This window comes from Myxine glutinosa, chromosome 5, assembly GCF_964187855.1.
Source record: "Myxine glutinosa chromosome 5, kmMyxGlut1.1, whole genome shotgun sequence".
In the NCBI taxonomy this organism is placed as follows: Eukaryota; Metazoa; Chordata; class Myxini; order Myxiniformes; family Myxinidae; genus Myxine; species Myxine glutinosa.
In genome coordinates, this window is record NC_136265.1 from 137,982,631 (window position 1) to 138,004,575 (window position 21,945).

Consider the following 21,945-nt stretch of genomic DNA (forward strand, 5'->3'; position numbering starts at 1 on the left):
CGTGGAACCCTTTCGAATGCTTTCTCCAGATCAACAAACCCAAGAAACAACTTCTTCCTCTTCTCCATGTACTTCTCCTGCAACTGCCTCACAATGAAAAGCGCGTCTGTCGTTCCTCTTCCTGGCATGAATCCAAACTGCATTTCGTCGATCTTCACTTTCTTCCTTATCCTCCTCTCCAACACCCTTTCCAATACCTTCATTCCATGCTCCAATAACTTTATTGCTCGGTATGAGCCACACTCCAGAGGGTCACCTTTCCCCTTGTATAGAGGGACAAGGGTACTCAGTTCCCAAATCCACTGGAATGCGGCGTTCTTTCACCACCAGATTACAGATCTCTGTCATTCTCTTCACACCCCAACTTCCTGCTGCCTTCAACATATCTCCCACAACTCCCATCGGCCCTCCCGCTTTTCTACCCTTCATTGCTTTTATCGCTTCCTCAACTTCCTTCTCAGTTATCTTCTCTGCCGGTCCTAAAACAGGGTTACTCTCTATGTTGCCATCCCATTCATTCTCTGTATTCAACAGCATTTCCATATATCTTTTCCATCTTCCTTTAATTCCATCTGGGTCGACAACGATTTATCCCACTTCATCCTTCAAGCAACTAACCCCCATCACATCACACCTCTCTTTCGCTATGTGCTTTGCAATCCTGAATACTGCTTTCTGACCCTCTTCCGAATCCAAGCGTTCTCCGAACATTTTCCTACATGCCTCCTGCGCCTTTGCTACCTCTTTTTTTGCAGCCTTCTTGGCTGCCTTATAACTTTCATGCTCTGCTTTTTCTGCTCCCGTACCCTTCGCCTTCTGCCACTCCTTGAACTTCTTCCTCTTCTCGTCAATCCTCTTTCCAACTTCATCATCCCACCACCATGTTTCTGAGTGCCTCGGTGGTCCTTTTGTCCATCCACATACCTCACCAACGGCTCCCAACAGACTAGCTTTCATTGACATCCAACCACTTTCAAGCTCAACCACATCATCCTCGACCCTACTCAGCCTCTCTTTTAATGCCTCCCTTACTGTCACCTCTTTCAACCTCCACACCTTCATTCTCGGTTGGTACTTCACCCGCCGAGCTCTCCTCGCACCTTTCACCCTTACGTCGCAGACAACCAAGTGGTGCTGTGAAACAGCCTCCTCCCCCGGGATCACCTTTGTGTCCCGGAGGTGCCCCCTATCTCGCCTACGCACCATCAGGTAGTCAACGGTTGTCGTCGACCCACCTGACGTGTAACAAGCTTATTATCCTCTTTCTGGAACTGAGTATTACAAATCAACAAATCAGCTCCATCAGCAAACTCCAAAATCCTTTCACCTTCTCCATTTCTCACACCATATCCGTAACCCCCATGAACTCCGTCAAAACCATCCATACTCCTTCCCACATGTCCATTTAGGTCTCTTCCTACCACAACAACTTCCTCATCTTTCACGTTTTCCATCAGCTTCTCTATTTTCCATCAGCTTATTTTCCATCAGCTTCTTCTTCTCTATCGCCCCCCCCCCCCCAAAGCCCTCGCCCTCTCCCAGATCTCTCGATGTCTCCATGTCTCTCGGTCCCTGCTCTCAAATGTTGTGTTTGTGTCCTTCCCCCTCTCTCCCCATCTTGTCTACCGCTCCCGATGTTATATGTTTTATGTGTCGGTTTGTCTTTCTGTGTGATTAATGTTCGCTCTTTCACGAGCCTCGATCTTGTATACAAAAAAAAGAAAAAAAAAAAAGAACTTGTCCTCTTCATCGCTTCGACCAACCTGCGGAGCATATCCCGAGATGACGTTCACCAAGAGCTTTCCAATCATCATTTTCACCATCATCAGCCTATCACTCACTCTAGTCACACTCACCACACTGTCTACAAACTCCTCAGAAAACAGGACACCAACACCATTCACGCCCTCCGGGCACCCTTGCCACACAAACTTGTATTTCTGTCCCTGCCTACCCTTCACCATTCTCACACCACTTCCCTTCCATCTCGTCTCTTGCACACAACATATGTCCACTCTTCTTCTGACCAATACTTCCACCACTTCTTCTGTCTGATCTCCCTGTCATTGTCCCTACATTCCATGGCCCAAACCTCAGAAACCGATCTCCACTTCGGGCTGTACCCTGCCCATATGTACTTGTAATTGTCATGGTTCTCTTTTTGAGGCAATGTTTTTATGGCCGGATGCCCTTCCTGACACCAACCCTCTTAGTCGCCTCATACGACACGCAGGGATACGGCGTACCTATTCTTATCCAGGGTACACACTGGGAAACGTTTAAAACGTGGAAATTCTGGGGGGTGGGGGGAGGGGCGGCGTCATCATCACGGCTGCGGTTTAAACATATTTAAATAAATATTTAAACAAAACCATGAAAAACAATCTGGGAAAAGTCTCTAAGTGAGAACGTGGATTTGTGAAAGCAGGAGCAGAGGTGAAAGAACAAACGAGAATATAGGGGGCGGGGCACAAGTCGAGACGAGGAGGCCGCACGAGGCGCGGACAAAGAAACGACTAATTACACACAAATTTGCAACAACTACAAAACCAAAACCAAATAGAAACACACCATAACACATACACAACAAAATACGCAGCGGAAATTTGACAAAGAAACGAACGGGAAAACACTCAAACTTTGATGCCGTGGAGAGATCGACGCAAGCCCCGTCGCTCGAGGGACCGGAAGCGGAACCGCTTGATCCTTTCAATGACCTGATTTAACATGTTATAATGTCACGCACATTCTGATCCTTTCAATGACCTGATTTAACATGTTATAATGTCACGCACATTCTGATCCTTTCAATGACCTGATCTAACATGTTATAATATCATGCACAGTCTGATCCTTTCAATGACCTGATCTAACATGTTCTAATGTCACACACATTCTGATCCTTTCAATGACCTGATTTAACATGTTGTAATATCATGCACAGTCTGATCCTTTCAATGACCTGATTTAACATGTTATAATGTCACGCACATTCTGATCCTTTCAATGACCTGATTTAACATGTTATAATGTCACGCACATTCTGATCCTTTCAATGACCTGATCTAACATGTTATAATATCATGCACAGTCTGATCCTTTCAATGACCTGATCTAACATGTTCTAATGTCACACACATTCTGATCCTTTCAATGACCTGATCTAACATGTTATAATGTCACGCACATTCTGATCCTTTCAATGACCTGATTTAACATGTTATAATGTCACGCACATTCTGATCCTTTCAATGACCTGATCTAACATGTTATAATATCATGCACAGTCTGATCCTTTCAATGACCTGATCTAACATGTTCTAATGTCACACACATTCTGATCCTTTCAATGACCTGATTTAACATGTTGTAATATCATGCACATTCTGATCCTTTCAATGACCTGATCTAACATGTTATAATGTCACGCACATTCTGATCCTTTCAATGACCTGATCTAACATGTTATAATATCATGCACAGTCTGATCCTTTCAATGACCTGATCGAACATGTTCTAATGTCACACACATTCTGATCCTTTCAATGACCTGATTTAACATGTTGTAATATCATGCACATTCTGATCCTTTCAATGACCTGATCTAACATGTTATAATGTCACGCACATTCTGATCCTTTCAATGATCTGATCTAACATGTTATATCATGCACATTCTGATCCTTTCAATGACCTGATCTAACATGTTATAATATCACGCACAGTCTGATCCTTTCAATGACCTGATTTAACATATTATAATATCATGCACATTCTGATCCTTCCAATGACCTGATTTAACATGTTATAATGTCATGCACGGTCTGATCCTTTCAATGACCTGATTTAACATGTTATATCATGCACATTCTGATCCTTTCAATGACCTGATCTAACATGTTATAATATCATGCACATTCTGATTCTTTCAATGACCTGATCTTACATGTTGTAATGTCATGCATGTTCCGATTCTTTCAATGACCTCATCTAGCATAAGTAATAGTCCTAATGGGCAATAATAATAAGGATGACTCCCCCTGCCGCTCCCATAGTGAGTGGGTGTACTAGTGAATAAAATGTTCAATCTGTTTTTAACTGTCATTTTCGTCAAATTTCGTTTGAGTACAAAGCGGATGCGGACAGGCTTTGCATTTTGAGATGCTTTCCAATTGACTTTGTGACTTTAAAACAGAATGAAGGAATGCCCATTCCAAGAGACAAGATTTTCATGAAAGCGCGTGAAGTTGCTCGAAAGATGCTGAAAATGGAGTGTAAAGGCAGTCCGAGATTGTGCACATGCGTGATGCATCATATTGTGAATAAAAGACCGAAACTATGCACATTATTTATTGCCTATAGTTGTATATGGTCACCTTTTATGTGCAGCCACAAAAATTGTTTTTTGCTGCCTCATCCTAATGTGAGCCAGCCTGGTGTTGGCTTCGCGGTTAGGGTGCCGGCTTGGGATCCTACGTCCTGGGTTTGAATCCCGGTCGATCGCTGAATTAACGCCAGGGGGGTTGTCTCAGCCTGTCATCCTTCTGAGGTCGGCAAATTGAGTACCAGTTCATTGGTAATTCCCTGTGTGTCGCAAGAGGTGACTAACAGGGTTGGCGGCAGGAAGGGCATCCGGCCATAAAACATTGCTTCAAAAGGGGGACCACAGTGCCTGAAGAAGGCCAACCCCTGCTCTGCGGGGAAAAATGGCCTCTAAAGGCGGTTCATCCTAATGTGAGCGTCATCTTATATTCGATATGATTATATTCGAGCTAATATGGTATTTCTAGGGGGTTAAGGAGGAGGCACTGAAAATTGAGTGTAAAGAAGAGTAATTGATGGGGACGGAAGAAAATGTGGATGGGTATCAAACATTCCAACAATTTTAAATATGATGTTTATATGGTAGATAGTCCCTTGGTAATAGTGATTGCACAGATAGACACAGTATTTTGAAGGCTAGACACGGTTGTTTACCTAGCCGCGGTTGTTAGTGAAGGCCCACTCAATACACAGTTGGCACGCAAGGCTCAGATGCTGGAGACATACAGTAGTGGAATGCTAGACCCGTGAGCTTTCAGGATGTTTATCATACCATTTTCGGATTGCATTTCGGGGTGGGTTGTAGGAACAGAGCTGTCGAATCGTAGTTGAGATTTGCACGAGAGGCCAATGATATGTCCCTTTGATGGAACTCAGGATGTTGGATTGGCATTGATCTAGAAGCATGAAAACGACATCATAAGTCAAACACAACAACGACCAAGACTCAAACGTAACAACATCAACAAGTGTGCACCATCACACCTATACGAAACCCATTCAGAGTTTCCAGTGAATGATTTCCAGTTTGTGGTGTTTTTTGGAATTTCGAGACAGGCTCAGATTGTTGCTTAAATCCAGTTGTTTGGGTGGTTGATGTGACGCAGTCCCTTCTTTGATCTCTCGAGACCAATGTTGCGGCTTGGCAGCCCCGAGGAGAGCTCGATGGAGCGGGTGAAGAATTCGTGGGAGACGCTCCAAAAAATGCGTCAAATTTGACCCTGTGGACAGACGTACAAGCATACATCACTTGAGCCTCAATTCCCTATAAAACATCTGAAAAATATCATTTCTGGATGAGAGCGCATTCAGATGATTATGGTTCCAAGTTGGATACAAATCAAACCGTAGAAAGTTTGAAATTCCACAGAATAAGCACCTGCTATTTTTTACGTTACTCTAAGAACTCTAAGAATCGTAGTTGAGCTTGAACATAAATCGCATGGAGGACAAAAAAAAAACATGAGGGTGTATCTGTGTACTTTTACAACACTTAAATGGATGTTGGTAAAGCATTCGCACATTTCAACCTGGGTTCCACCACATCATGAGCACAGATGGGAATGCTAACAGGCCATGGACCAAACTCATAAGCGAGATTTATTTGGCCAATAATACTGGCTCGAAGGCGTTAGCTGTTACTCATTCCATAACATATAATATTTCATGCCTGAAAAATGAATGAATAACAGACACTCCCATCCCAAGAAGACCGAGTGTGACACCGAAGATGAATTAGAGTATAGATGAGACCACTCATGGTTTGGTGCTACTAAAATTGATTGTTTGAACTAATGACCTTTGATGGCTGCATGCATGTAGGGTGGGTGTTCTCTTTTCTCAAACTTACCAGATCATTTTTCCAGGGGATGATACTGACGTGTGTTGCGGTGAAGAGGAAGGACGTGATTGTAAAAAAGTTCTGATGGCGAAAGAAGAAATTGTGATAGAAAACAAACCCACCTCCTTGTTGTGATTGTTGTTGTTTTTCGTCAGGGCTATACCATTCCGACCTTCACCAACTATCATCTGTAATTCATTCCATCGGTATGCCTCGATCCCCTCCCAGATCATTTCAGTAAAGAGTATTGCAGCTGTTATTAGAATCATAAATACTGTGACGATCCTGTGACGTCACAGAATCATAAATACTGTGACGTTTGTGTAAAAGGAGAATCTGGAGTGTGTTCAGTTGCCAGGTTTCTTGTAGAGTGCTTGCCAGGTAGCTTATAAGCACTCGAGCAAGCACTCCATTCAAAACCGTTGATAAGGAACGGTTGACTTAGCAAGCGCTAGCTAGGTACCTGGTACCTGCTAACTGAACATACCCCAGGTGTATGAACAAGGATATTGCACAAAAAGGATATTAGTATGGAGATTTGACAATGGAGTCTTATCATGAACCGAGTGCTCAAAAGGTAACGTCAAGCAAGGCACTTCTCACCTGAGGTTTGAAAACCTTTGTTGTTGTTGTTCTTGTTTAAACCATTGCTGAAATACAGCTTGCAGCTAAGGGAAGAAATGGGGACGGAACAGAAGAGGTGGACGTTAGGAAGACATGACAAACCACGAAGGGGATAGAAAGTATAGGTGAGATGTGAAGACAGGTGGAGTGAAAGTAAATGCAAAGTAAACGTTTTCGATTGTCAAGTTCACATCTTTGTTGATATTTTAATGGTAGATCACTGAAAACATCGTTTGACCATAATTAATGATTTGCTCACTTTTAGTTGATAAATATATAACATTCCTCGGTTTGTGTCATGAATAACATTCACCCATTCTGCTTAATAAAGAAATACCAATTAATCATTTTTTGGCTAAAATACATCAATAACCTTGAAACGTTTTGGTAATAGTAATTAATAAGTCCATACATACGGTCCAAAAAATGAGTCCAAATGGTCCAAAGATCCTGAAACATGCAGTATTGGAGTCTCGGACGATGAGTATGAGCACATCAACCACATAAACTGATTATTGTGTGGAAGATTTAATTTATAGATTGAACCTTTCTGACCTCAATAGATCAAACAGTAAAGGAGATGGTATTCATATTATAATACTTACATCATGCAGTCGACTTGGTGCGAGCCAACTCTTCTATTTTTAAAGGTTTTTTTTTTCTTCCATCCAATATGGCTACCAGACCACATGACCAATTATGTTATGAGATCATGCTCAATAAATTTCTAACTGATCGGACTTAGTGTTGTACTTGTTGAATTATGACGTCATAATGAAGGCACTGATGGCGTCATCGTTAAAAAGACATTCCCCATGCGGAGTTCTTCACAATGAGCCACGTTTAATTTTTTTCCATGCAGTGGTTTCGGAGATATAGAGGTCCAAAGTTTTTCGGTTTTTCCAAGATGGCGTCTGTACCACCTGACCTATAACATAGGACATACATACGTACGTACGCAACCGATCGCTTAACTGCGCTTTTTGATTCGCGATGCGCAGGGTAATTGCTACTGCGATATTCTACAACCTGAATGGACCGCAGACCAATCAATGTCACGACTTGTTTACTGCGAGGAATTCTGGGGGATAAAATGGTGGTTTGGTCCGCCATGTTGGTTTCCATGAGATGTTGTTTGCATTTCCAAATGACCAGACGTGGCCGATATTGATTCTTTGTGACGTTAAACCACAACCTTCTCCTCTTAGGATCGTTTGTTAATGGATAAAAATGTAACGAGGGAGTTCTCCTGGTTGTTCCAATGCAGGTTGTTTAAAAGCAGTTTTCCTTAGGCATGTTTTCAAAGATAAATATGATTGTCGGCCTCGTCAGGTTGTCATGCAAAAATCATCTGGAAAGAAAAGATTAGAGATGGCCCACCCAAATATTCTCTAGAAATCCTAGTGGTAAACATTTGTTTACATCAATAAACATTTATCATTGCTTCATTGATCACTTTACCATTGAGCAGCACATCGGTTAACTTGGCACTTGCAGACTCCCAAGTCATATACCTCCTCACCATTATCCCACGTGATATACCTCCTCACCATTATCCCACGTGATATACCTCCTCACCATTATCCCACGTGATATACATCCTCACCATTATCCCACGTGATATACCTCCTCACCACTATCCCAAGTCACATACCTCCTCACCATTATCCCACGTCATATACCTCCTCACCATTATCCCACGTGATATACCTCCTCACCATTATCCCACGTCATATACCTCCTCACCACTATCCCAAGTCACATACCTCCTCACCATTATCCCACGTCATATACCTCCTAACCATTATCCCACGTCATATACCTCCTAACCATTATCCCACGTGATATATCTCCTCACCATTATCCCACATCATATACATCCTCACCTTTATCCCACGTCATATACATCCTCACCATTATCCCACGTGATATACCTCCTCACCATTATCCCAAATCATATACCTCCTCACCTTTATCCCACGTCATATACATCCTCACCTTTATCCCACGTCATATACATCCTCACCTTTATCCCACGTCATATACCTCCTCACCTTTATCCCACGTCATATACATCCTCACCTTTATCCCACGTCATATACATCCTCACCTTTATCCCATGTCAGATACATCCTCACCTTTATCCCACGTCATATACCTCCTCACCTTTATCCCACGTCATATACATCCTTACCTTTATCCCACGTCATATACATCCTCACCTTTATCCCACGGCATATACATCCTCGCATGCGTTATCCTACATCAGATATCTCCTCACCCGCTTTATCCAATGTCACACCCCTCACACCCCCCACACCCCTCACACCCCCCACACCCCTCACATCCTCACACCCCTCACACTCCTCACCGCATTTCTCGACCTATTCTTGATATTCAGGTGCAGCACAAGCTTTCCTTTTCTTCTTTTCCATTGTGAAAACACTCTCTCACCTTTGTTGGGAAAGAGAGAGATGGAGAGGGGGATTGGGGGGGGGGAGGGAGAGGGAGAGGGAGAGGAAGAGAGAGAGATGGAGAGGGGGATTGGGGGGGGAGCGGGAGAGGGAGAGAGAGAGAGAGAGAGAGATGGAGAGGGGGATTGGGGGGGGGGGGAAGAGGGAGGGGGAGAGGAAGAGAGAGAGAGATGGAGAGGGGGATTGGGGGGGGGAGGGGAGAGGGGGAGGAAGAGAGAGAGAGAGGAGCGGTAAAGAGAGTGAGAGGTAAAGAGAGATAGGGTCAGGTAGAGAGAGAGAGAGAGAGAGAGAGAGAGAGAGAGAGAGAGAGAGAGGTAATGAAAGAGAGGTACAGGTAAAGAGAGAGAGGTACAGGTAAAGAAAGAGAGGTAAAGGCAAAGAGAGAGTACAGGTAAAGAGAGAGAGGTACAGGTAAAGAGAGAGGTACAGGTAAAGAGAGAGAGGTACAGGCAAAGAGAGAGAGGTACAGGCAAAGAGAGAGAGGTACAGGTAATGAGAGAGAGGTACAGGAAAAGAAAGAGAGGGACAGGCAAAGAGAGAGAGGTACAGGTAAAGAGAGAGAGGTGCAGGTAAAGAGAGAGGTACAGGTAAAGAGAGAGAGGTACAGGCAAAGAGAGAGGTACGGGTAAAGAGAGAGGTACACGTACAGAAAGAGAGGTACACGTAAAGATAGAGAGGTACAGGTAAAGAGAGAGAGGTACAGGTAAAGAGAGAGAGGTACAGGTAAAGACAGAGAGGGACAGGTAAAGAGAGAGACAGGGACAGGTAAAGAGAGAGAGACAGGGACAGTTAAGGAGAGAGAGACAGGGACAGGTAAAGAGAGAGACAGGGACAGGTAAAGAGAGAGACAGGGACAGGTAAAGAGAGAGACAGGGACAGGTAAAGAGAGAGACAGGGACAGGTAAAGAGAGAGAGAGAAGAGAAGAGAAGAGAAGAGAAGAGAAAGGAGAGAGAGAGAGAGAGAGACAGGGACAGGTAAAGAGAGAGACAAGACAGGGAGAGAGAGAGTGATATCGTTTTTGATTTCATATATTAATCTGACTCAATCAATATCTTGTGATTAATTGTCACAACTGGAATTCACTAACAGGTTAAAAAGGAGGAAAATAGTGGGCACAAAGTATTCATCCCATTTGGATTAACATGAGGTAAGTGGCCACTGAAAAAATAATAGGAGATTGGAGAGGGGAGAGGGTGATTGTGGGGAAGCAGAGGGGGGGGGGGGGTGATTGTGGGGAAGGAGAGGGGGGGGGAGAGGATGATTGTAGGGAAGGAGAGGGGGGGTGATTGTGGGGAAGGAGAGGGGGGGAGGGTGATTGTGGGGAAGGAGAGGGGGGGGGTGATTGTGGGGAAGGAGAGGGGGGGGGGGGAGGGTAATTGTGGGGCAAATAATTGGTAATTCAAAAAGTTTATATTCACTCTGAGTTAACTTTAAGTTACCACATTTCAGTGGAAACCAGGAATAAAGGAGCTGTATTCATGGGGGAATTCGGTATTTTTAAAGTGAGTCCATAAAAAGGCCTCAAGTGAGGAACCAAAATAGACAGCAAGAGACAAAGAGGGGGAGAGAGGTGAGTAACCATATTGGATTTATCCAAAAAAGACAATCCATGGAAGTTTGTTTGGAAAATACAATAGGGACCTGTTTTATACCTGTTTCTAAAGTTTGTTGATTCCAAATTAAAAACTGAAACCACGGAGATTCAGTGTCATCTCGACAAAATGTATTAATCACATTTACAGGTGTGAGCCATTTATTTATTACGTACGCACAGAATGAGGATGAGGACGCAGTGGGTTCTGGCTGAAGGGGGTGTGTATAGGGGTAAGGGCAGGGGTACACAATCTTCCACCTTATTTGAGTACCTAATAAAAAGATGGTCCTTCAGCATGACGATGGTGAAAAACCTGCTCGGCATCACAGCGAGCTAATAAAAGTTTATGGAGGTGAATTTAATTTCCTGTGTGGCAGGAATGATTTACAAGAAGATATCATGAGTAAATGAACAAGATGGAGAATTGCTTTACAATACTGTACGTGTCCCCTGCCAAGTTTCAGTTGAATATGTTAAAGGGTGCAGATGCAGAAATTCCCCAATAAAGAAAAATGCAGAAAACCACAGGCGGGGCAGACAGATGGACAGACATACAGATGGACGGACATGCAGAGGGTCAGACGGACGAACGGACAGTCAGATGGCCACATGGACGGATGGATGGATGGATGGATGAATGGGTGGGTGGATGGATGGACGAACAAACAAACAGACAGGCGTATGGATAGACAGACGGACAGAACAACAGACAGACAGATGGACGGACAAACAGACGGAGGGATGGATAGACAGACATAGAGGTTCAGACAGACGGACGGACAGTCAGATGGACGGACAGGCAGAGGGTCAGACGGACGGACGGACAGTCAGATGGCCACATGGACGGATGGATGGATGGATGGGTGGGTGGACGGATGGACGAACAAACAAACAGACAGGCGTATGGATAGACAGACAGACAGACAGACGGACGGAACAACAGACAGACAGATGGACGGACAAACAGACGGACGGATGGAAAGACAGACATACAGAGGTTCAGACAGACGGACGGACAGTCAGATGGCCACATGGACGGATGGATGGACGGACAAACAAACAGACAGGCGTATGGATAGACAGACAGACAGATGGACGGAACAACAGACAGATGGACGGACAAACAGACGGACGGATGGATAAACAGACATACAGATGGACGGACAAACAGAGGGTCAGACGGACGGACGGACAGTGAGATGGCTACATGGACGGATGGATGGAACAACAGACGGATGGATGGAACAACAGACGGATGGATGGATGGATGGGTGGACGGACGGATGGATAGAGAGGCAGACAGACGGACAGAACAACAGACAGACAGACAGATGGATGGACAAACAGACGGACGGATGGATAGACAGACAGAGGGAGAGACAGATAGATGGAGAGACAGACAGACGGAGAGCAAACCTACAGTCCCATCCGGGTAGGGAACGAATAAATACTCTTCTGTGAAGATGGCACTTGAAGCTCCAACAACATCATTTATTTTGTCAAAATTACAAATACGAGTATTATCAAAAAGAGCATTGTAAGAGAGCCACAGTGAAGTTATTTATATATATATATATATATGTTCCTACATCAACAAATGGTATAAATGTATCGTTTAATAAACGCACTTTACTCCAGTCAAAATCAACTCATTTTGGGTGCTTTAGGTAAATCGATATGAGAGATCCATGATGATTGTCAGGATCAAGTCCACTACATGATAGATTGGTCCACAATGTGTAAGGCAAAGGTCTAAGGTGATCGTTTCAATCATCCGTGCAATAATGTCTTACCTTTGTCGGATGACGATAAAGGTGGAGGTGAGGAGGTTAGATGCAACGCTGTGGACTTCAAGGAGGACCGAGGTGTTGATGGAGTCAAGGGAGACCTGGAGGCCACTTGAGGCCAGGACATTGAATGTGCTTGATTTAGTAGAGCAAGGAGAACCAGGATCCTTCCCGAGATGGAGATCAGTTTGGATTTTCTCATTTGGCCATACGAATGATTTCCCTCCATCTCCATCCTTAACACGAGAGATGATGTCGACGAGCTACTCGGACTTGCCACGTGCGCACGACTCTCATTGTCTGACCCGCAATATGCTCTGGATCCAGAATATTCTGCAGAACAAGTGAGGGGCCTTGTATGGGAGAATAAGAGACATGTGTGTGTCCTTAACTTGCCCTCCCTCCTCACTCTCTCAATCACATCCCTGTAAACACCAAAAGCCCTCCTTAGAGGAAATAGGCGGGGGGATTGTGAGTGAGGGAAGACATGCTCGTTTCACTTGACGCACCCCAAAACTACATTTATCATCGTTTGTAAAACGACTTTTATCAAGGTTATGCCTCCGATAAACGCCCATCATGTTATAAACAACACACAAAGTTGCTCAATCTCTAAGGAGATATTCTTCACGTGGGAAAACACAAACAAGTCTTCACCATTTTGGAATAATCATTGGAATCTCCCGCGATGAAGCTCACTCCTAGGGCCTTTCACTCACTCACCGCAGGCATGTTGATGGTCTTTCTGTCTTTTACCGACTCCTCTCCGGCCTTGCTCCCCCAGCTCTCTCTGGGCTCTGTCCCCCAAATATTCCTACAGGTCGCACAAGATCTCCCAGCAACCCTCTTATGGTTAAACTGCCAAAATCAAGACTTTCTGCTCACCTTCACTCTTTCATTCCTCTTTCCTCCCGGCTCTGGAACAAACTCCCTCACTCTCTTCAATCCCACTCCTCCCTCCAGGTCTTTAAAACAGCTGTTCACCACCATCTCTAGTCTTCCCCCATCCAAAACCTTGATCTTTTCTACCCCCGCTAATTCACCCCAGATCCACTTTTTTGAAATACCGACTTCTTTCCTGGAAGTCCTAGCAGTGTCCATGTTTTTTATACCTCTCCCACCCCCCCCCCCCCCCCGCTTCCCATGCCTCCTCCCCCCAAGCCCTCTCCCTCCCACAGATCTCCCGATGTCCCTGTTCTCTACTGTTGTTGTACTTGTGTGTCTCCCTCTCTCTCCCCATCTTGTCTCCCGCTCCCTTTATTATATGTTTTATGTGTCCGTTTATGTTTTTGTGTCATTAATGTTAGCTCTTGCACGAGCCTCGTTCTTGTATCCAAAAAAAAAAAAAAAAAAAAAACAGCAACAAAAAAAACCGAATATGCGCGACCCATGTCTCTTTGCTACTCAGTGTTTGAAGAAAGCCAATTGGTCTTCATTCAAAATTCTTCCACCGTCAGTATTTTATCGAAGACAAGCCATACTTTTTTAAATACACAGTCGAGGCTCATGGAGGAGCAAGAACATAGAACGGATCCATGAGGTTTCGAAGGAACAGTAGAAAGAGATCATCCTCAATTTTCTCAGATCATCCCCCATCCAAAACCATCATCTTTTTACACCCGTTTACCCCTCTCCTAAATGTTGCTTCTGTACCGATTTTATCTACCCCCTGCATTCTCTCCAATCCCTGAACCTTACCCGCACATCCATCGCTGTCCGTCCCCCTTTGTTTTGTCCTTCATCCCTGCTGTTGCCATTTCCCCCCTTCTCTTTCTCCTGTTCCTTTTGTTTTGTTCCATTGTAGTGCAGCGGCATAGCAAAAATTTAAGAAGAATTGTGCATTTTGTGATGGAAGCACCAAATTTGGCACAATGATAGAATGTTATATTTAGAACATTTTCAGATATGGAACCACTTTGAAATTCACCCAAGGTCGCCGCCATATTGGATTTCAAAATGGCGGCTTTAAAAATCTGTAACCCTTAGGGGGGGTGGCGGAAACAAATCCTACAGGCACAATTATTGCCCCATTCACCCTATATCTTTTCTAACATCAGTAGACACATTACAGCGGCGATTCTGAGCTCAAGGGAACATCTAGGGGTCTGGGGAGTGAAAAAATTGAAAATTTCGGCCAAAAATACCCCTAAAAGAGGTCATTTGGTGTCAAATTTCAGGGGGGGTCGTGTATTGTCCTGTAGATAAAACATGCTGGTCCGTTGATTAACCCCTAATTAAACGACTTTTTTGTTTGTTTGCTCCATCCAGGTTTCAATCATGTCGAAGCAGTTCAAGTTAGTTCATGTTACCAAGCATGTAACTTCAACGCCAAAGACGCCACTGGACTGGGAACTCTGTGTTCTGTGTCAAGTTGATATAGGAGAGTCCCTACAGTGTCCTGCTGTCACGAAAAGAACTGATGCAGGTGCTGGATACAAGACACTTGAAGACAATCTATCAGCATTCAATAAACTAGGCAAGCTGCCACAAGACGTGGACTTGCAACGACTGGATGAAGGCCAAGGGATAGCTGCCACTCTAGCTGCCCACCAAGCCAAGTGGCACAAGTCATGCAGGGTGAAATATAACACTACCAAGCTACAGCGGGTACAGAAGAGAAGTCATTCAGAGGGAAGCCCTATCCCCAGTACAATCACAGATAAGTACAAGCTTACTAGGTCTCAGGCAGCTTGTGTTGATAGCATATGCGACAATTTGTGCTTCTTCTGCCAGCAAGAGCTTGGTTTGGAGTTTCATCAAGCAGCGACATTGGAACTAGATAAACACGTTCGCAAGGCTGCAGAGTTTCTTCAGGATACGACTTTGTTAGCCCAACTGAGTGCTGGGGACATGGTCGCAAGAGAGGCCAAGTACCATAAGAAATGTTTGACATCCATATACAACCGCGTGAGGGCAGCAAAAAAGCTTGCTGAGCAAAGCCAGAGCACGGTAGATGTCATTTCAGCAATAGTCCTTGCTGAACTGGTAACGTACATAGAGGAAACTGCTAAAGAAGAAGACACTGCTCCTGTATTCAAAATGGCAGACCTCACCAAGCTCTACACAATGAGAATGGAACAGTTCGGAGTTGTGCTGGAAACACGAGTCCATACAACCAGACTTCAAGGAGCGTATCCTGGCACACTTCCCTGATCTGCAGGAGCACAGGCAGGGAAGAGATGTCCTGCTGGTGTTTCAGGAAGACATTGGCAGTGCATTAGCCAAGGCATGTCAACATGATATTGACAGTGATGTTGTGCACCTGGCACGAGCTGCAGGGATTATAAGGAAGGATATGTTCCAGTCATCTCAGCCTTTCAATGGGTCCTTCTCAAACAAATGTCAAGAAGAGTCTGTGCCACAACTGCTGCTGACAATGGTCTCCATGATTTTAGAGGGCGCAGGCATCAAAGATCAGGCATGTCAGTCATCGGCATCGGCGTCTGTGACAATAGCTCAACTTCTCAAATACAACAGTGTGAAGCATGAGAGGAGAGGTGCAGGCACAGACGTACGACACAGCATTAGTCAAGAGACTCCTTTGCCAATATATCTTGGCTTGATGCTTCATGCCCATACGAGAAAGAGGGAACTGGTTGACACATTATCTGGACTAGGGATCAGCATTGCCTATGATAGAGTGCTACGGATCTCTGCAGAGCTGGGGAACGGGGTCTGTCAGCGCTTTCGGGCGGAGAAGGTGGTCTGTCCCCCAAAGCTCCGCGGTGGAGTGTTCACCACATCAGCTGTGGATAATATAGACCACAATCCCAGTTCCACGACAGCACACGACTCCTTCCACGGAACTGGTATTTCATTGATACAACATCCAGACTATGACAATCAAGGCACAGACCGAGGTATTGTCATCATCGTGGGTGTCTCAAATGTCAAGACTGTGGAGGACCTTCCACGGTATTACACAGATGTACAACCAGTTAGTTCACTTGCCAAAAGCCACCCTGTACCAGCTGGAACCCAGGCGTCGCTGCAGAGGAATCCTGCACAAGCTGAACTGGATAAAGAGAAGAGGTGGCTCCAGACTGTGAAGGATGCATGTGACAGTGGTGACACACAGAATCCAGGAAACATTTCTTGGGCTGCACATCACGCAGAGAACCAATCGGCCAAGGATACTAGTATCACAGTCACACCCACTGCCTTGCTTCCCCTCTTCCATGACCAAGCCCACTCAGTGGCAATGATCCGCCATGCCATGGATGTCGTGAAAGCAGCGATCAATGAGCTAAACCCTGGACAGATACCCGTCGTCACACTGGACCAACCACTTTATGCGATCGCCAAGCAGGTGCAATGGAACTGGCCAGACACACATGGTGAAGATCTCTTTGTGGTCATGCTGGGTGGTCTACACACAGAGATGGCAGCTTTGAAGACAGCAGGAGACTGGCTGCAAGACAGCGGTTGGACACAGGCATTGGTTCAGGCAGAGATAGCAACAGCTGGCACAGCAGACTCCTTCTTGCGTGCAGCTCACGTCAGCCATACAAGACGCGCCCACCAAGTAACTGTTGCTGCCCTACACATACTGCAGCATCGTGCATATGACATATACAACGAAAGAGCAACTGCAAGAGATGAGGAACCATTGGAGTTCGAGGCATGGTGTGACCAGAGAGCAGCGGCATGTCCACAGTTTCAGTACTGGGCCACTGTACTTAACCTGGAGCTCTGTATACTCCTCTACATACATTCACTGAGAGAGTCCAACTTCACGCTGTACATGGACACCCTACCAGAGCTAGCTGCATGGTTCGCTGCATTGGGCCATATCCACTATGCTCGCTGGTTACCAGTCCACATCAGGGACATGGTTGGCATTGCAGAGAAACACCCAGATGTTGCTGCCAAGTTCCATGCGGGGCACTTCACATCCAAGAAGACTAGGCATGCTTTCTCCGCCATCTCCCTAGACCAGGCTCATGAACAAAACAATGCCACGGTCAAAGGCGATGGCGGGGCAGTGGGCCTAACTGAAAATCCAAGTGCCCTTCGACGGTGGATGGTGGCTGGCCCCGAAGTTGCTCGGGTCATCACAGAATTTGAGACCTCACAGCAACTGCGCCAAAGGGGAGAGCACACCCACCACCATGAGCAAACCGACAGTGTGCAGAAGAAGTTCGTCCAAGATGTCCGTGCACTGACAACAGTCATCGAAGAGATGGGCAGCCCCTTTGAAGAAGAAAGCACAGATTTGCTGGTCCTGGGCACACTGGAGATCTTGGGCCCAGCTGTTGTAGATACTGTGCGTACAGCTTTACAGATTGGGAGAGATCAGTTCCATTCATTTGAGAAGGAACGTCTGGCAGACAGATCCAAGCCACTCAATGATGTCATCAAACGCAACAAACTCCCGTTGTTTTCATCCATCAAGGTCAAAGCTGCCCAGAAGAGCAAACAACAAGTAGCCTCTGCAAAGAGTGATTCAGAGCTCTTCTCCAGACTATACATCGCATGCCAAACCAGAGATGGGGGTCTCGAGCAGTTCTTCAAACATGAGAACAGCGCACATCCGCCAGCACTCTCGCAAAATGGACGGCTCCGCTTTGGTTCCAAAGCTGACTTGTTGCAGCCCTTAGAACAGCTTGTCGAAACAAAGTCGGACCCACCACAAGTATCTTCTGTGATCCTCGATGGAGCTGTAATAGTTCAAATGCTGAGCCCAGGCCAGACCAAAACATTTCTTGACTGCCACAAAAGTATTCGTTCCATACATTATGTCACAGCTTCAACATCGATCTCGTCTCGATCTAGTGTGGGACCGCTATGCAAAGTCAGGCAGCCTGAAGGCAACTGCAAGGACCAACAGAGGCAAGGGAATACGCAGACGTGTCACTGGCTCTGCCCTCCTACCAGGCAACTGGCACAGTTTCCTCCGTGTCGACGAGAACAAGGAGGAACTCTTCAGCTTTCTGTCTAAGCAGGTCACGGAGTCCATCGATGTGCCAGACAAACAGCTGATTGCTACTGACGGTGAACAGGTAATGTGCATGATGTATGTTAGTGTGTGTTAGTGAAAGTGTGTGTATGTGTCTGGGTGGTGAGAGTGGGTGCGTGCCTGCTTGTGCGTTTGAGAGTATGTGTACAATCTTCTGTGGTTTCAGTACATATTATACAATGTATTATTGATTTATGCTGTTGTAGAATAAATTCTTACCCACATATGTGTATTCTTTTCATATAATTTAATTTTGATTATATAATCCCGATTTGTATTATCTATTCGGAAGAATATTTTGTATTGTATATATAATCTTTAGCTGTCCACGGTACACTCCCTCAAATTGTTAAGAAAGGCCTATTGGCCATAGTGTTCTTGAATTGCTTTTTTCTTTCCTGGCATCTTGGGGGAGTGTACACGAACAGTTGTGGGTTGTGGGTGCGAAAAAGGTTGCAGTGGGAGATGCAAGTGCAAGAAAGCGGCTCTGAAATGCACAGCACTGTGTGCCTGTGATGGTGACTGCTCACATTGAGTTGGAACTGTGACACTTGGCATGACTTGATGCAATACGCTCGCTAGTTCTCTTGCTGAACGTGTGTATACAATGTACGTAATATGGGATTATCAGTTGCTTATGTGCATTAAAACATATTTCAATACAACCATTCAATTCATTGACCTCAGAAATGTACATCTAGACACCAGAATCAAGTATCTAGCTGGCATAGAACCAGAGATATCGGTCAGCAGATTTTCGGAAGCCGCCATCTTGAAATCCAATATGGCGTCAGTAAATCAACTTCTAAGTAGAACCATTCAATTCCTTGACCTCAAGTTTGTACATCCAGACACTAAAATCAAGGCTGTAGCTGGTATAGAACCAGAAATATTTGTAATTAAAGATTTTTAAGCCGCCATTTTGAAATCCAATATGGCGGCCACATTGGGGTGAATTCCAAAGTGGTTCCATATCTGAAAATGTTCTCCATATAATATTCTATCATTCTGCCAAATTTGGTGCTTCCATCACAAAATGCACAATTGGTTTGCTATGCCGCTGCACTATTGTCACCCATTCTGTTCGAGGTGTTCCACAACCCTTCACTCTGTATACAAAAAAGAGAGGGGGAGACACACCATCAACAAGGATGAGGGACAAAACAGAGGAGCATGGAAAAATAAGGGATGTGGGGAAGAATGAGGGGTAGAGGAGAACATACGGGGTGGACAAGATGGATACATCTGCAAACTCTCAGGAAGGACAAACTGGAAACAAGGAAAGGGGTGGGCTTGAGGGGGTGGGGGTAATGGGGATAGTTTTGGATGGGGGACATAGAGATGGATGGACAGACGGAGGGTCAGACGGACGGATGGATGGATGGAACAACAGACGGACGGATGGACAGACGAATGGATGGGTGGATGGTTGGGTGGGTGGACGGACGGACAAACAGACAGACAGGCATATCGATAGACGGACGGACGGACGGACGGACCTGTTTGATTCAAAGAATCGGATTTTATAGATACTAAATGTTGCTAAAAAAAAAGGTTTTTATAAACGAGTTGGCACAACCTGGGGGGTGGGAAGGAGGTTGCTCAGGGGGCTCGAGCCCCCCCTTGGTCCAAGTATGGTAGAAAATCGTCTGTCTGGATTATCACCACTGGAATTCGCAGTAAGCACATCTCAGTGGAGGTTGTGATTGACACTAGCACTCTCACCCCGTCGCCTTGATTTTGTACTTTCATGTTTTGCGGACCTCTGCTACTTATAACTCATTTAGCAGGTAACCTTTGTAACCTCCTCCCCCCCCCCCCACCCCCCAATCCCGAAAGAAAATCCTGGTTGCACCCCTGATCTTATCTCTCTGTCTCTCTTGGAAGTCCTTCGAAGATGAAGATTATGATTATCCCCATCACAAATGAAATCTTGATGAGTTTAATGAAGGTCTGAGTCTAGAACGATGAGGTCTTAAGTGACTCTAAAGACCAATCCTGGCTTTCCATCATCTTTCACAGACGTCACAAACGTACCAAGGACCTCATGTATGGATTAGTACCCCAATGTATGAATGAGGATCTCATGTATGAACTAGAATGGCACTCAGGAGAGAGCATACCTCCACTTGGTTGGCCATATCATTCAATGGTGAAGAATCACTTTTAAAATTCTACTTGCTGGATCCGGATCCGGATCTTCACCAAACTTGAATCGATTCTTCCTTGTCGGACGCACAACTTGTCCACCAAGTTTCGTCCAAATCCGTCCACAACGTTTTGAGATATCCCGCAATGTATCGTTTTTGGCCCTTTCCCCCAATGGTGAAGAATCATTTAATAAATTAAATAATTCTCATATCCGAATCCATTTTCAGATCTTCCCCAAACTTGAATCGATTCTTCCTTGTCGGACACACAACTTGTTCACCAAGTTTCGTCCAAATCCGTCCATAACGTTTTGAGATGTCCCGCAATGTATAGTTTTTGGCCATATCTCCAAATGGTGAAGAATCACTTTAAAAATTCCAGTTGCCGGATCCGGATCCGGATCTTCACCAAAATCCAATCATTTCGTCCTTGTCACATACACTACATCTCTGCCAAATTTCGTCCGAATCCGTCCACAACTTTCCGAGATCTTTTGTTCACAAAGAAACAGATAGGGGTGAAAACATAACTTCCATCCACCTTTGGTGGTGGAGGTAATCAGGACCTCGTGAAGACAGTTTGCCATTTCCCCGATGTATGGAAAACGACGCACTTTGAACTGGAAGCCAAAAGGAACATGTTAAAAATGACCGAGCATCAGATGATCCTTTAATCGTTTTAACAAGAGTGCAGCTTCGCCAGTGATTTTAACTGTTGAAAACGATTCTATATTTCATGATAAACGCATCGTGCCATTCACAGGACACATCGGTTGGTTCTTGAGCAATGAGAATGAGTGCACAGCTGGATCTCTACCAGGAAATGTTGGTTAATCAGGCTGGACCTGAGCCAGGTCAAATACACCAGCAGTGATGACAACACCAAGTAAACAAAAAGTTTGGCCTCATTTAACCAAAGTGTCGGGTTTATGTTCTGGACAAAAACGGGACAGATAATTAAAAACAGACATATGGCTCATGGCAACTCATGGTTTAATGAACAGCCAGATGTCAAAAGTTATTTTGTTCTGCTTTGGTTCCTCATTCCGTCTCTCTCTCTCCCTCTCTCCATTCTCCACCATTGCTCTTTTAATTTCACCTCCTCGTCATTCTTTCGCCCTCGTTACCTCCACCGCCAACGGTGGATGGAGGTTATTTTCGCCCCCGTCTTTGTTCTTCTGTCTGTTTGTGGA

At 45.0% G+C, this 21,945-nt stretch overlaps 1 protein-coding gene across 2 annotated transcripts in view; it reads right to left on the minus strand.

The window, feature by feature from the left end:
- The window catches only part of LOC137426988 (adhesion G-protein coupled receptor G6), a 91,423-nt gene extending 77,964 nt beyond the window's left edge, over window positions 1–13,459 (minus strand). Inside the window, exons 1-7 of one of the 2 annotated variants that reach the window (XM_078778784.1) lie at window positions 13,367–13,459; window positions 12,650–12,976; window positions 9,159–9,241; window positions 6,767–6,831; window positions 6,173–6,244; window positions 5,308–5,543; window positions 5,096–5,219 (exon numbers count right to left, since the gene is read on the minus strand). In XM_078778784.1, the coding sequence (XP_078634910.1) occupies window positions 5,096–5,219; window positions 5,308–5,543; window positions 6,173–6,244; window positions 6,767–6,831; window positions 9,159–9,241; window positions 12,650–12,878 (809 nt within the window). In that variant the 5' untranslated portion in view covers window positions 12,879–12,976; window positions 13,367–13,459. Of the gene's footprint in view, window positions 1–5,095; window positions 5,220–5,307; window positions 5,544–6,172; window positions 6,245–6,766; window positions 6,832–9,158; window positions 9,242–12,649; window positions 13,061–13,366 lie in introns of those variants that run through there. The other variant, XM_078778785.1, reaches the window with a different exon arrangement.
- Window positions 13,460–21,945: the final 8,486 nt, after the last annotated feature.